The following is a 17,206-nucleotide window of genomic DNA, read 5'->3' on the forward strand; positions in this document are numbered from 1 at the left end:
AGAAATAAAGTGTAGTGTCATGCTTGGTTTACCTAAATCATTTATTTTGTAACTAATAAAAGTAAACAATTACCAGATACTGTATATATAGAGATATATAGATATATGGCCACAAAGAAACTATAGTAGAAAGTTATTTTGGTTTTGATAAAGTTAAGAAAAGCACATAAAATCATATTTCATTAATATCTTGTTTTATGGCCATCAATATTTTTGTATTTTTTTTTCTTTTGTTTCATCAACATAGCAAAATACAATCTTCTTATTAAACAATAATTATCAGATGGCAGACAATTCTTTTTATTGGTTTACATTGGCAGGTCACAGTCTAAAAGCACAACCACATCAGGCAGAAATTGCACACAGACCGCCCTGGATTTTGAAGACTATTTTTTATGCTTCTACAAAAAGACCTTGATTTAAAACTGGGGACTGTAACAAGTACTAAGTACATGTTTGGGTTTTTGGTTTTGTTTTGGGGGGTTTTTTTTGGGTTTTTTTTTTGTTAAATAGGGATGTAAAATAACTGAAATTGCAGTATTTATTTTGGTTTCAGCTTTATTTTTAATGTCTGCGCTCGATGTTAGCAAACATACTTTAAACTTCACAGCAATCTTTTATAATAAAAGTTCAATCACCTAAAAAAACCCAGGTGATTTTTTTTGTTCTCATCATGGACTATTGCAGATTTTTTTCAATTTGGCCTGTTCCTTGCCTTTTTTTTTTTTTTTTTTGGTGTCAATATTGTATTTTTAACTCATTTCTGAAATCTGGAGGAGATTTACATGTGATGACAGTCACAATGTCCATATTTCTGTAAGAAATAGCTATGATGGGGCTGGCCTATAAATATGCAGTTTTATTAATTGTAGAAGGCACCCTCATGTCTTCAAAAACCAGACTGGTCTTAAGATATTACTCTTTATTTGAGACAGTTACCATTACTTCATTAAAAAATGACAAAACAGCAATAAACATTTTAGCTCTTTAATGAGCAAAGATCAGGTCTCTTAACATTGGAATAATATTCGTTATCCAGATTATCTTTATTTCACTCAGTGACCAGTAATATGGCCAAGAAATACAAAGTAATTTTCCATCAAGTAGTATACAATTTTTGTGTGTAATAAGCTTTCATTCTTGAAAAAGAGTAACTGAAAAGAAATGTTTCTGTTACTGCAGTTAGTTTGTCAGAGAAAGTTCTTCGCATTATCTTACAAACTATCAAAATTGCTAGTAATTTGAAAAAATGTAAAAAAAAATCACATAACTTTAGTCTAATAGAAATATAGTACAGGTAAGAGAGAAAGTATTTATCAGGGATGTGCTCTTAAGTCCATCTCAATTATTTCTTTTATATAAATGTACATCTGATTACATATACAAACGTTTTGAAAGGACCATGGTATAGAATTACTGGAAAGCAACAGGGGAATGAAAAATTTCTTGTGATTTTAGAACATTCACTTCAAATCACACAAACATATGTAGTATCCAGATTTTTAAATTTCCAGTTGTTGGCTCTCTCCCCTTTCTCATATACCCTCTTTTTCTACACTCTTGCCATCTGGTCTAGAGAATTAATTGGAATGACAAAGCTAATGTATAGCAAAAAGGGAATTAACATTATATTAAAGTATTATAAGTAAATTTTGTTAACATGCAACATGAGTTGAAACAATAAACTGAAAGGTGTAATCAGAGCGGAAATATTGGGGCAATTTTAAATGGCAAAATGTCATTGCAATTAAATTTTTGGACACACTTTACCTCATCAATTTGAACAAAATACTCTGAAATTAAATCACAGCAAATTATAAATCTTTCATCAAAGGAGATTCCATTAAAGTTATAGTTATTTCAAAGTCAGAAATTATTTAGGTGGAAAGGAAAAAGAACATTAATAGTATACAATTTTTTGTCTGGGATTCATATCAGTGAGGGTCCACCACTGTTTACCTAGAATGCCATCAATACCTTTAAGAACTGTTGCAATCCCTTCTTTTTCAGAAGCTACCATGAAATATTTTACTGTGATTACTTTTGCCCCTTTAAAAAACTTCTTTAGGTTGTGCCAATTGATGGAGAAAGCTTCTATTAAAAACTCCAATGGGATGAGAAGAATTTTAATTACGGCTTAATCAGCAGCACAGCCACCAAGCATATAAATTATCATGCACATCGTGCTAAAAATATCCAGTTTCCTTTATTCCCACAACTTTTATACTGACAGCACTTATGTGATAATGTTGTACCTGCCAGGCTGTAAAACTTCTCTGACTGGCAGATTTCAGCATGAGCCCCTTTCTAAGGCCTTAACAGCATTGGTGCTTTGTGTACTTATTCAAATATGTAAATATGGTCTACACAAGAAAACAGGTCCAAATAAAAATTGGTGAAAATTATCTGACATTCCATTAGTGTGTCCCTTGTGCATATTTATAGGTTTTTAAAATTTTCAGTCATAGTTCTTTCCTGTTTGTGTTGCACATGCCTAATTCCATTACGTAACTTAAATCTTCAAAAAATTAATACTTGAATGTGAATGAAAAAGTATCATTCAGGACAACTGCTTCAAGCAATTGCAAACAGTTGGGTTTTTTGTTTTTAGTTTCTTTTTTTCTTTTGTTTTGTTTGTTTCTTAAGTTCATTTGATATATGTACAATTCATTTTTTTTCAAAACCCCAAATGTTCTTGATATGTATATTCACATAATATTCCTCCATATTTAAATAGTAAGAGTCTTGTAGGTTGAAAGCCAAGTAATCTTCAGTAATATCACCTACTGTAATCCATCGAAAAATAAAAGTTTGTTTCGTCTTGTCTGGCTATACCCTGGTTGTTGAGTGTGAATGGGGGTGGGGATGAGGATGGGGCAGAGTATTGTTCTGTCCTCCAGTAAATGTGTTGAATGTGTGTAGGGGCTGAATCCCTGGTATAGTGTTGGGGATCATTGTGATGGTGTTGGGTGTCATTAAGGGGATATCATCAGGAGACCTCCTCATAGCTAGCGTGTAGTCTGGGGGACAGGCGGTCCTGAGAACCACCTCATGTGGATGGATGGACTCACATTCATGATCCAAGTCAGTGTGCTTCATTTGGAGGGACATTATCTCCTCTTCTTGTGCATGGGTGAGATCATTGGTAGTGGTACGTTGTGGGCTACATCTCCTGTGGACATCATGTCTCCTCTTGTCCTTTTTGTAGTACAACGCTGCAAAGGCCAAAATGTTCAGGAACAGCAAAGATGCGCCAACTGCGATAGTAACGCTCAACTCTGTTGAGTAGTCCCTTTGATCCACTGAAAATGGGCTTGGCTGCTGTTTGGGATCGTCTTGTTTGGCTGTAGGAAAGGCTGAAGTAACTGAAACAGAATTTTTCCTTGTGGGTCTGAAAGTATTATCAGTCGATGGCACTTTAGTTGTGGTAGAGGTATACTGTGAAATGTCGTTAAGATTGTGCAGATGAGGTACCAGTTCCAACCAAAGGTTCACTTTATTGGCCCTATAGTGTTCTTTAACTCGTGGTTTTAATCCAATGTGAAGATACAGTTGGTCTTTCTGAGAATATCTGGTCCATGCTACTTCTTCAAAACGATTTGGTTTTGTGTGGATGAATTTTGTGTCTTGCGGCACTGGTTGATTTGGGTCACTGAAAGAAAAAGATATCTCCAATGTTACAAAGCATTTCAAATGGAATTGTAAAATTAACATAATTAAGATTTTATACTAAACGTTTAAGACTGCCTTTCAACAGAGTAGAGGGCTATTCCCTAAAATTAGAGGCCTTAATAATATTGATTAGAAACAGCATTATGCAAAAGAATCCTTCTTTTACACAGACTTCAGCAACTTTCCTTGTTCTCCAAAATATTGGTGTCTCACAGTGAAATCTTTTGCTGCTGAAGGAAGATTGCCTGGGGTGTGGTGATGTGGCCAAATGTCTGTGAGACACCAGAGAAAACATTAAGATTTTTTTCCTGGTTTTAGCAGCATAAAGTTCGTGCAGCTCTGCATTTCTGTTCCTGTGAATCATCTGTGGCCTTCCAGAGGGGAAGGATCATGGCAGAGCACAACTCACTGCAATGCATAATCAAAAATAAGTAGGCAAATGTAACAAAGGTTTTTGAACTCCAGTGAAAAAAAAGAGCTAATGAAAATGGCAAAACTTTCCAAGTTTAAAGCCACATTTTTTATGGTCAGAAGTGAGAATTTAGGACAAAATATGCTACTAAAATAAGCTGTATTATATTCGAAGCAATATTTATGTCATTTTCTATCTTATGGAATGAAAGTATCAGTGGTAGGGGAAAGGCAGGTACTAATGCAGATGATTTTAACTCTACACAGATGTTAAATGCTTAGTTTTACACTTTTTCAGAGTTTCCTTAATTAGTTTTGTATATATTTTAAAATTTCCTCGCAGGAAGCCTGCAAAGATATTTTCCCCCTCTTTTTCCAAAAACATTAAGTGAGCCAAGGGACATTACAGTAAACATAAATATCCAACTCAATTCTTAATCTCTTGCTCATCCTACAAGTACAGAGGAATTCCCAAGGGAGATAACAAATGGAAAGCACCATTCTATCCAAAGTTTGCCTACAAGACCATTCATTATCTGGTACTCACCCAGTTTTTGCAAAGTTTGTCCAGTACGTCATCACCACTGCACTTAGCATGACATCATTTTTGGAGAAATTACAAGGAAATAACTCAGTAGGACCAATCATGGGGATTCCTAGTACGTAAGGAACCTCGTCTCCATGGGCTGCATCTGCCCATGCAGGTACCTGATCTGTCTGGCAATGATGGTAGAAGGCATAGAAGTACGTAGGCGATCCAAAATTCGAGTGAAGATCAGCTGTGGCCACTGCTGGAGCAACCCACTGGTGATCAGTGAACAAAGCCAGCAGTGTTTTCCTTCTGGTCTCGGGGTTGTGCCGGTCTGCCCAGTCTGTGTACATAAATTTAATAGTTTCCCTCAATATATCTTTGCCTTCGGGGTATCCGTATAAGTTATCGACGAAATTAGAAACCGCAAAGTCAAAATCGCTGGCTGATATGCCGTCTTCGCTGTCCACGATGTTTTCAACAAACTTCAGCCCTTCCCCTTGGTTAACTCCCAGCATGATGTCATAGTTGAGGAACTCTCCCTGCTCCATCAGGATCTGAGGGTCGTCTGGTATCACGTCGCCGTCGATGACTGGTCCAAAGGCTATGTGGTATCTTGCTGGTTGGATGTCCTGGTCGACAAGTTCTCTGTAAGGCTTCTTCTGCAGACATTCCACAGTTCTACAGTGTCTGACATGTTGCAACCAACTTTTGTAGCCAACATCCTGGCGTATTTTGCGGGCTGAAAGCTAACCGCCCAGCTGGAGAGAGCTGTTCCACTTTGAGCTATTGCTCTTTGAAAAAGTCCTGTGGGGAGAAATATTTGAAAACTACTGAAGCGACCTTGAAGCAGCCACAGACTTTGAAAGATTCAAAGGAGTTCTTTGAAACAATAGAAAACTTTAACAGAAGAGATACCTGAATCTTAATAGTACTTAAATATAAGGGGTGGTGAGATCTGACTGCTGTTTTACCTACAGGTAATGTGCAAAAAATAAATGCAGTATGTGCTAAAGCAAATGATTCTCCCTCAATATACTCCAGATTTTCAAAAGAAACTCAGAAAGAAAAAGGAGTGGCATTACCTTATGTAGGACAACACTATCAGGTTAAAAAAAATTCCTAAAATTAAAGCACCATATAGGTTGGAGTAAAAACCATCAAGTGTCTGAAATGGATTGAAGTTTTTGGTATTGTTCAAGCCTTCATCAGCATGCATGCATAGAACTACGTGTGAAATTAATCTATTAAACTTTTTAATGTTTTCTTTGGAATTGAACTTGGTTTGATAGGTGCCGTGCTTTTAAATTGTGTATCACTGCAAAAGTTTATATTCTGGAGTAATAGATGAGAAGGTACCAGGCAGCTATTAAATTTATAAGTGGTCTAAGTCAAAATCTTTTCTTGTAAGGAGCTTTTTTAAGGCAGGTTTATATTGATCCCACTTACATAAAAAGGGAAATGATGTATTTTACACTGTTTAGCTTTGTAATTCAGATATTTAAACATATGTTCAGGTATTCAGTTAAGGGAGAGAGAATGATCTGGCACTGCATATAAACCTGCAGTAAATCCCTAAGTCTTCAGTGCATTTAACTTGAATTTATGCTGATTTAAGTATCACCCTGGACCAGGAATTCTACCCAAAGAAATAACAAAATGCATTAAAATTTATGTTTTCCTCTCCCTTCTGTAAGGATTTTTAAAACATGTCCTGGATGATAGCCTCACCCTCTTGTAGTGAGATTAATACAATGAATTAGTGAATTAATACAATTATTTTGCTATTGGCTTCAGTGTAATCAGAACTCCATCCTTGCTTTGATTTCTTGTGCTTCCTTTGTGTTTTTCCACTCCATTTAAGGAGGGTGCTTTGGGTTCTGAAAGAGAGAAGAAGACTGAACCTTGTGTAAAATATTGCTCAGAAACTATATTTAGGTAATTTAGGTGGTATTTAATAGATGTTTAGACAGTATTTAGGTAATGATGGCCTTTCTGCTGTTTTGTGAGGAGTTTGGGTTTTTTTTTCATTTTCACATAAATTCATTTCAGTGTCATAACTTGAGCACAAACTACTGGAAAATATTTTATACTGGACTCTGCCTCCTATAGGTCACTCTGGGTGATACAAAATGGTCTGTAGTGTTCAAAAGTTACGCTGATTTAAGATATATGGGTCAAAATTTTGGTTTACTTGTGCAGATGGGCACCTGGAGTCATTCCACCGTCTCTGGTGGAGTCACTTTTGAACTGAAAGTGACACCTGGCCTCACTCAGTTCCACCAGGAATCTTTCTGCAATGCTTGATGAATAGCTGGATGCTCCCACCAGAGGAACTGGAGTCAGGGCTCTCAGCCTACCACAGAAATTTATTCCAATTATGCACAAGATGGTTTTTGCATTGATAAGCAACATATTTCTATTGATAAAAAAACCTCCCTAGCCTCTAAATCAAATCAGAAATGCTTTTACAGCTTCTGTTGCAGCACCAGACTCTGCACACTCAAAAATAAGTTGGAATCTCTTGCTGGCAGGAAACAAGCTCCTCAGGAATTTTAAATCATTCAATGATTTAAATCATTTTATTAGCTCCCAATAAAAAAATTCTTCAAATTAGGTAGGTATAGAGACTGAAATGTATAAACTCAGGCTGCTTCTTAAACTTATGAAAACTCATATCCAAAATAATATTTTCTTGCAAGATATGAGTAAAAGTAAGAATGAACTTGAGCTATAAAAAGCTAAAATATATTTGCATGTTTATAAGGTCAGATATTGAGCGAGTATAAATCAGCTCAAAGTCAGTAGAATTACCACAGAGGATCCAGGCATTGTAATAAATGTAACTAAATGACAAAGCTGAATTTTCACCAAGATGTATTTCATGATAATTCATAATGTGTGTGGGTTTTTGCATATTGTGTAAATCTAACTTTATTGCTTTACTAAATATGTCTGAACAAGGACAGAAAGTGTAAGCTATGTGTAAGAAAATGCTGATACAAACACTGTGGCTTACTAAGTGCTACATAAACATCAGATGCTGGATTAAGTAAAAGTGGTCAAGTCCTTTGGCCATAAAACCATCTGAGGAAATGAAACCAAAATTCCCTCCTTGTGCTGAAGAATGCTGACAGAGCTATTCCTCCACTCAAACCATTTGGTGAAAAATGAACAGTATGAAAAATTATTTTCATTCTGTCACAGAATTTGTGGCAGAAATTTGTACCTCACAGGATGGAGAACTACATTTTTATATGATAATGTGTATTATTATTATTGTTGTTGTTGTTGTTGTTGCTTATGGGCTTCAGACTGATGGAAAAAAGATTTAAATGTTCAATGGGCCACAGTGCTTTGTGACCCTTATTCAGTGTCTCACCACAGTAAGTAATAATAATTTGCATATATTCATCTGTATTTTAAGAGCACTTTGTGAAGATGGGTGCTGCTCTGCCCACTTGCAGGTGGGAGGCTGTGAACAGCTCCACCTTGAAATAGGCTGAATTCTTCCTCTCACTGCCAAGGGAATCTTTCAGAGGGAGATGCCAGAAGCAAAGAGAGCTTCTGAATTTCATCTTATGAGAGAGATTGGTTGATAATCATAGAATCACAGAATTCCAGAATGGTTTGGTTTGGAAGGGACCTTGAAGCTCATCCAGCTCCACCCCCTGCCATGGGCAGGGACACCTTCCACTATCCCAGGTTGCTCCAAGCCCCATCCAAACTGGTCCTGGACACTTCCAGGGATGGGGCAGCCTCAGCTTCTCTGGGCAGCTGTGCCAGGGCCTCACCATCCTCAGAGAGAAGAATTTCCTCATAATATCTGACCTAACCCTGCCCTCTGTCAGTTTGAAGCCCTTCCCCCTCGTCTATCACTGCATGATTTTGTGAAAAGTCCTTCTCCATCTCTCATATGTAAATGTGAAAAAACATGAAACAAAAAGGGGGTTTGGAAATGTCAAGAAATAACTACTTATTTGAACCTGACCAATTAATATTTTCTTTTTTCTTTTTTTTTTTTTTAATGGTAGATCTAACCACCTCCAAATGAAACATAACGTGGGAGTGTGGTGATTTGTTCTGTTTAATCCAAATTTCATCAAAGCATGAGTTTGCTTCTAAAAGAAATCCTCAAAAATTTACTTTTACTGAACCTTCTTCAGACCCCTCTAAAATGCCTTGATCTGCTCTGTTGGCATCAAAGTGCCTCAGTTTTCCCCAAATAAATTCTGGTCTGGTCCTGGCAGAATTCTGGCCATGTGTTGGCATATTTGCTGATAAGAGGCAACACATGACTGTCCAAATATTGTCAATGTGGCATTTTGCATTGATGTCATGTTACACCAAGAAGATTGATTTCAACACAAAGTAAAGAGTTAGGGGAAGATAAACCAGGTGTCCTCATTCAGCCTGGAGTTAATCCTTAATGAGAAAGTTGGTTTTTAGAGCTCTGATGAAAGACGATGGCGCACTGACATCCTCAGGTCACAGTGCAGTGAGGTACTGCTTACATCTTGATTTTACAAGCATCTTCTTTTAAATATTCCCTATGTAAGTTCAGGTAGTTATGGAAGAAAAAAAGATTACACTAAAAATCAAATTGTGAAAATAGACTTAAATTTAGACCACAGTCTTATTTTCCACTTGACTCTTCTTGTAGAAGTTATATTTTTCTCTCATTTAAAAAAGCATAATGGCATGGTCTAAAGAATCTCTCACTTCTATTGACCTCAGTGGTCTTTGTAACATGACTTTGGGGAAATGCAGCTCTTTTAATGTCAGCAGAATTATGTTTTTATGACCAGCCAATTAGTCCCCCATGGAGATACAGCAATATAAATTAGTGGAGGATTAACTGCACAGGACACCATGTGGTGTCCCTGATAAAACTAATACAGATAAAAAATATGTAAAAACAGTTATACAAAAGTAACATGATCAATAAGCAATAGCCATGCAAATGAGAGACACTGTGTGAAACTGTGGTGCAAAAATCATAGAAAGAATAAGTTAGGTGCCTCAAACGGCATGATTTTAATTCCCTGCCACCTGCCTCAACTAGAGAGAAAATGTGTTAGTTATGGAATAGGAAAAAACATATAGAAGGAAGTCCATTTGCAACTTGGATGCTTTGACAATTTTGGATCATGCATGCAAAACGTTCAACCATTCTTTTATTAGATGACAGCAAGTGAAGTCCATGCAGTTTCAGACAAAAGATTTCTGAACTAGTTATTGTTTCCTTCACACAAAATAATAGTTTTAAGCAATTCAGCTGTTAGCCTGAAAAGAGAAACTCTGTCATTTTAGTTTTCTTTAAATTCTGCTCCTCAGGAGAAACTAAACATGCCTTTCACAACTGTCTGAATATAGATGACCTCATCTACTGTGAGCATGACTGACTGATTTTCCAAAAAAGACACCCTTAGGTAGGAAAGAAAAGAGACAAAAATGATGCACCAAGAAAAATGCCGTTCAGAAGTCTGCTATAAAGTGTTTCTACAAAGCTCCCTAGGAAAAAGAAGAAAGTGACCCAAAATTTAAACATGCACAGAAGAGCTGAGGGAGAAGGAGGCTTGTACAGCCTTTAAAAAGTTTCTTAATACTGAGCTGAACTCAACAGTTCATAGAAACAAAGAGAATATACAGAACATCACATAGTACTAATGGTGGTGGCATGCAGACACCAAAATTGTCAAAATTTGCAACCTGTATAATACCTTTGGTTGAATTGCTCCAACGGTTACCTTCAGAATAATGGGATAAAGTCAACAGATTGACGCATGAACCGCCTGCCCCAGATCCAAAAACAGTTATTCTTAATGGGTCACCACCAAAGAACCCAATATTTTCACTAGTCCATCGCAAAGCTTGAATTAGATCAAGGAGGCCATAGTTTCCTTTTGCTGCTTGGTCCCCAGTGCTCAGAAATCCTGTCAAAGTAAATGAAAAGAGAAGGGGTTAGCAAGGGTTCTTCTGAGTGATCCTGTTAAAATCTTCCAAGATTTCACAAGTATATGCTATTAAATATCGTGCAACTACATACTTTCCCATAGTCTCTGGGAACAATTTGTAATTTTACTCTTCTGAAATAAAATATATTTGATACCCACTCTTTTGACCATGATAAATATATGTAGTAAAGACACATCCTAGGCAAAACACTCATTTAAATCTGAACAGGTCCTCCCAAGGACTTTTTGTTGGTTGCACTGATTTTAAAAGTAGAAGTGTAGGAAACAGATAAGATGCAGTTGTTCTGTACATAATTTGATCAACTCTGTGTTGCTTTTCTGTACTTGGATGCAGCTTTGCATGTGCTTGAGATGCAATGAATTCAATTCCCCAAAGACTCTTTGGTCCTGCCCTGGCAACTCATTGTCATTTACCTTTTTCTCCACCCAAAAATGCAGCTCATGTCTCAGGACAGGCCAGGCTGAACAATGGGAACAGCTCTCAGCTCCCTGAGCTCCATCCCATAACCATGAACCTGAGTTAATTGAATCTACATTAAATGGATGAAGTCAATGTTTCCATGATCTCTTAAAACCAAAAGGGTAGGAGCTTGGGGGTAATCTGGAGAGCACAGTAAAATGTACAGTAAAAACTCTGAAGAAAGTCTCTGTTGATAAAAGACATTGCTTTTGGACCCCATTTGTTGACATTTTGAATTTTCTCAGCTTAATAAACAAATGTTTAAATACCACCAGCATTATGAAATAGTCCATATCTCCATTTGCATATCAAACTGATTTGATGCTCACTAAGTCGTGTAACTGCTTTTCAGTACATGCTTTGTAGAGAAATGCAATGATTACAACAATTATTTCCACATTAATTAGATATCAGTGGGTCTTCTAGTCTCGTCAAAGTTCTACTGATTCAACTCTCTTGAGTGCAGACAGCCTACTCAAAGGAAGTTTACAGTAGTTTTGCAGACAAATGGCTCTCAAAGGAGTCCTACTCTTTCATTATGACAATAAAAGCAGCTTTTAAGACATTTCTAAGAAGACACATGTGTGTATATATATATATAGCAAGGATTTAACAAGAATACAGATAGGTGCATGTGTGTACTTATATTCATGGATATAATGAATGTGTCATCTGTTACTTTATTATTACTCTGATTTGGCTTCAAATGGCAAGCTTGCATTTGATGTTCTGCCCTGTGCATAGAGACATTTATACTGACAGCCCTTCTTTGCTGTAAATGGCACTGGAAGCTCGTTGGCCTCCCTGCCTCAGCAGCTGAGCTCTGCTCCATTTAGGGCGAGCAGCTTTGTTTGTGTAGGTCACAATCCTGATTTTTGTAACCGCAGAGAGGGAAGAGGAAAGTGGCATAAGGTGCCAGGCCAGCAATTCTCCCACTTCCAGACCTAATTCACCAAGGCTAATGGACATACTTCATTCATTGTATCTGTAGTGAATTGTTACTCTATGCTAGACTTTAAAAGATCCACCCTTCTATAACTGAAACCTGCCATGTTTATTACCTAACTGCAGTAAAAGCAAAGTAGCACCACTACCATGGAAGAAAATACCCCTTGATATTCAGGAGAAGCCTAGAAAAGGAAGACACAGTTATAATTCATTTATTCATTCATTCTCAGTTTTCTATTACAGCTCAGCACTGAGTTGAGATCATTATGATGTTATTTTACTCTGCTTCACTTTGCTCTGTGTGGCCAGGGTGTTGGTGAGCATGGCTGTGTAAAAGCACTGCCCCAGCACAATCCTGCCTGCACAGGAACATTCATTCTTGGCTTCATGGTCCAGTAAAATGCTGTCTCCATAAATAATTTTTGAGGACACGGGGAGATGATGTCTTTGAATACGATGGCAAATCTAATGAAAGCTGCCTAACCAGTGTCGCTGCCTTTGCCAGCCTGCTTGGAGCTGAGGGATGGTACCAGGGGCTGGAACAAAATTAAAATGTAGGAATTTATGGGAGCTACAGGATCTCATAAATGTGGCTGTACACGCTGGGAAAGCCTTCCCCTTTCTTTGCATAAGTGTATGGCTGTGGAAATTCAGTGAGAAATCAGTTCATCACATTAAGCACAGAAGTGCCTGCATTGATTCAGGGGATTAGAGGGACTGGCAGTGCCTAGCACAGGCAGCAATGAGAAGAGAGCAGTTACCAAAACTGTGACATGAACACATAGTCCCTCTTTGCTTTTTGCTTTCCCTGCCTTTTAGATTCCCTGAGCCTGGTCAGGATCTGCCCTCGGCAGAGCCGCAGCATTGCTTCCAAGAGATCCAGGAGATTTCTTAGAATTATTCCAAGGCATTTATTAGGAAATTAGATGGTGTGATTATAGCTGAGCTACACTGATCACTCTGAACACAAATGCAAACACTCAAACTTACTGAAAAAGTTGCTTTCTTTACTCTGTATGATATGCAACAAAGTAGAAACCATAAGTCTTTGCCTGGAAAAGCAACAGATTAAAATTACAGACAAAGCCTTAGGGCAAACCCCTGGTGTTAAATCATATCAAGTCTCATAGCTGGATAGGGAAATAGGTAATCCTTGGGAGACTATAAATATACCACTTTTACAGAATCTTCATGAATCTCTTGCTAAAAGTAGATGTCAGGAACCCTGCATTCAGTTCAGGGAATGTGCCAGGAGGGGGAGCTTTCAGTTTAATAAAAATTAAAAAAAAAAAGGAAAGAAGGCAGTGTTAGTAATATTCTCCTCATTCATCTATATTAAACAAATTATGACTTGTGTCCAGAGCAACAGCTCTGATGCAAAAGAAATATCTCACACCTCCTCAGCAAGAACCACACTGGCTGATTTCCATATCTGCACAAGATGGATGATGATTGATGTTGACTTTCATGACATGAAACATTTCTATCTCATTTTTCAGAAGCATAAGAAGCCTGTTAATATCACCACCTGTTCATGCCTTTTTTTCTTGTACGCAGTGGTATCAGCATGGCTTAGGAGCATTCAGAATGTCATGAAATCAGAGATGGAACTGATAAAACAGATAAGGTTTTGCTTTCCAGTTTGTGGTTTTTTTTTTTTTTCTTTTCCTAGCAAGGAGTGCCTCAATACAGATAAATGCATGGAACTAAACACCTGGAGGGAAATGCTTTAACACCAGCATCATCCCCAGCCTGTTGGTCTGTGGGTGCAGGTACTTATTCCTATTTATCGCTGAGATAAAGCAGAGATTGGAACAATAGGTTTTGTCTTTATCCCAAGAGGAGCTTTCAGTGTGTAATGGATACAGATACCACACATTTTGGTGCAGTCCTATGACACAACCATTACACCATCCAGTTATTAAGCTTGCAATTTTGAGTCACTGAGGGAAAGCTGCTCTTGCTGCAAAGGTCTTGTGTGTCTGAAAGCTTCTCTGTTTTTAAACTGTATCAGCTAGTCTATTAAAATATATTATCTCTTTCTGCACATACTGTCTTATTATTATCTTTGGATTGTCATCTCACCAAGAACACTGCTATCATATTCTGCCACCTTTTGCTCTTGTAAAAAGAGGGAAGTAAATTATTCCTTATTTCAGTTATTCCAGGAAGACATTTGCAAAAAACTTAGTTTTGCATTATTCTCTAAAAAGGTCAGATTGAGCTAATTTTGTTCCATAATTAAGTCCTTCTACTGGAAATATTCCAATCATCAGCTGAACAATTGCTATTTTATATTCTGAATGGAGAGGTTATCTCTTCTTTTATCTCCTCTCTCCTCCAGAGGAGCAGACTCTAATAGAATTATGGAAGTGAGTATGTGGTCTTTTGTGAGTATAAGAAAGAGATTTATTAAGCTCATTTGGACAATTTCTCTGTTACATGTCTGTTAGACAAATATACAGACTGCCACAACCAGACCCTCTATTTTGTATTAAGATAAATTTTAATGCTTTATAGGCTTACCTGTCTGGGTAATTATTTCTGCTTGCTATTCAGATGTATCTTTTTTCTAATATGATTCCAGCATTTTTGAAGAGTAAATAAAATAATGGACTTGGGAAACTTAAAATATTAACTGAAAACCTTAGGTAGTTTGAATTATTTTAAGCTCTGGCCTAATTTGAAAATTCAAATTAATGCAGAGAGGGAGGACAAGAGAGATTTTTTTCCTAATGTAAGGGACTGCTACAAGCCAGTGATGCAGTGAGAGGCCAGGTGCAGGCTGGGGGGGTATGAAAGTGCCATTTCTCATCACAGGAGACCCAAACCATGCCTCTAATGAGTTCTGTCCCTGTGAGTGCTTGATGGCCCAGTGACCTTCGTGGCTGGATGGAAGTCAGGGGCAGAATGTCTTGCTGGGCACAACACACACAGAAAAATATCTGCCTGTGAGAAAATACGCAACAACAAATGCTACTCTAAAAATAAAGCACAAGAGCATATAGAAGCTGGTCTGACATGTGTAAAGGGCTTTTTTCCAAGAGTTGTGCCTCTGAAAGCAGCAACACTTCAGACTTTAATATTACCCACCTGTTTAGGCAAGTGTTATAATAATTTAGCTAGGTTTCCAGTTACAATTCCCTGTGCAGCCAAATGCCAGCTTTAATTTTGTTAAAAGCAAATGTTAGATTGCACAAGTATAAATGCACCAATGCATAGTGGAAGAATACAGAGTAGTTTTTGAGGAAAGAATTTGTATTCCCTCTGGATTCATTGCTTAGGACTTTAGTTCAACACCTTCTATTAATATTGAATGGTAATTGCAATGTACTGAAATTTTCCACTGCCCCTTAAACTATAGGAATGTGAGCAAGATAAGCAAATTTTAAGAGAGATGGTTAAACTTAAAGAGCACATTTGTTTTCACCTTAGCCATCTCTCTAGAATTCACATCAGCTAAGTAATCTGAATGATTTACATGGGCAGCAGCACTGTGAGCATTAATGTCCATATGATATTCATGAAGCAGAGGATACTGCTCCTTGCTTTGCTGACCAGCACACTTCCTAATTTTAATGGCTTATTTTAGGCATGGATAGGGGATAAGGTGGCTAAAAGGACTAGGAACTCCCATAAGAAAAATGTAGGAGAATATGAACTATTCAGTGCATGAAGAATATTCCTCTACAGACATCTGCAGTGTACCTCTGCCTGAGAATGAGACAAGCCAGTGTTCTGAAAGTGCTGCTCAAGCAGGTGTTTTGTGTGAAATCCATTTCATATACAGAAAAGTGATTGCAGCATTAGCAAAGTTCTTGTCTGCTCCTGTAGCTTTCTGCCACATACAAATTAGTAATGAGATTAATGATTTCAGAAGTGCAAGATTTTAGCTTAACTCCATGAAATGTGTGTGGTACCATGGTGCATCATGATGCACCCTTTCCTGGCTGTTTCAGACCCAAGAATCACAGAATCGTGGAATCATTTAAGTTGGAAAAGATCTTTAAGACCATTAACCCAGCACTGCCAAGACAGCCACTAACCCATGTCCCCAAGTGCCACATCTACACCTCTTTTAAATCCTTCCAGAGATGGTGACTTCCTTGGTCACTGCTGCTGCCCCAGCAGTCAGCCTTCAGAAACTCCCAACCATTTCACCAAAGTAAACAATTTACAGGGCTGAATCAGTAAATGCACAAGCTTGCCAATATATCATTTGGCATTTTTTTCAGTATGCAAGGAAGAAAGTGTGTGATTGTGTGATGTTCTATGAACTCTGATGAGCTATTTCAGCATTGGTCTACTGTTGCAATTTTAAACATCCCTCCCAGGGCACTAAATCCTTTGAATTATCAGTAGTGAAGTCACTGGAGCCTACAAAATCAGTGGATATCTGAAGAAATTCTTGCCTGTGAAGGTGGTAAGGGCCTGGCACAGAGGAGCTGTGGCTGCCCCATCCCTGGAATTGTCCAAGGCCAGGTTGGAAGGGACTTGGAGCAATCTGGGATAGTGGAAGTTCCCCCGCCCATGGCAGGGAGTTGGACTGGGTAATCTTTAAGGTCTAACACAATCCATTCTATGATTCTACAATTCTAAGCATCCTGCAGATGTTGAAACACATTATAAATCCATCATTCTTTGAAGGCTGTGAGAAGAGGGTGACACTGCCTTTAAGTTTCAGTAAAGAGATGACAGAAGTCTGAGAGTGCTTTGAAAAATCTCTATCTGCCTCTCCTTCCCATTGTGGGTGCTTCTATCCCACTCTGCCTTTTCTGTCATGTCAGGACAGTTGTAGGGAGGCTCTCAAGTTCTGGGTATTTTCTGTGTGCACGATATTGATATTTCAGCCTTGTCCTGTGCCCGTCCCGTGGCTGCAGAGGGGGTTGTGGTGTGGGGCAGGCTTTGGCAGAGGATCCAAGGGGATCTCTGCCTGCAGCCCTGCTCCAAGCACAGCACAGCCGCAGGGGAGATCGGCTCTGCAGCGACTTATTGCTGACGATCTTTACTGAAGTCAAAGGAAAGGCTGATAACAATCTCAGAGACGCTTTGAGAGCTCTATAAGCAATGGGGCCAGTCCAATAGCTGAGATCTTTAATACAGATTTCTGGATATGCTGTAAAAGCAAAAAGGAAAAGGAGGAGGTGAGCCCAGGCTCAGAAATACAGCAGCAGATACTAATTCTACAAGATTTTAACTGATATGTGC

General features: G+C 38.0%; 1 protein-coding gene across 1 annotated transcript in view; it reads right to left on the reverse strand.

The window, feature by feature from the left end:
- Nucleotides 1-973: 973 nt before the first annotated feature.
- Nucleotides 974-17,206, reverse strand: part of NLGN1 (neuroligin 1) — a 374,660-nt gene continuing 358,427 nt past the window's right edge. Inside the window, 4 exon segments of the mRNA XM_054282372.1 lie at nucleotides 974-3,652; nucleotides 4,631-5,291; nucleotides 5,294-5,419; nucleotides 10,336-10,548. Of these exon segments, the coding sequence (XP_054138347.1) occupies nucleotides 2,830-3,652; nucleotides 4,631-5,291; nucleotides 5,294-5,419; nucleotides 10,336-10,548 (1,823 nt within the window). The 3' untranslated portion in view covers nucleotides 974-2,829.

This window comes from Melozone crissalis, unplaced genomic scaffold, assembly GCF_028551555.1.
Source record: "Melozone crissalis strain CALT ecotype California unplaced genomic scaffold, PUWL_Pcris_2 ptg000034l_1, whole genome shotgun sequence".
Taxonomy (NCBI): domain Eukaryota; kingdom Metazoa; phylum Chordata; class Aves; order Passeriformes; family Passerellidae; genus Melozone; species Melozone crissalis.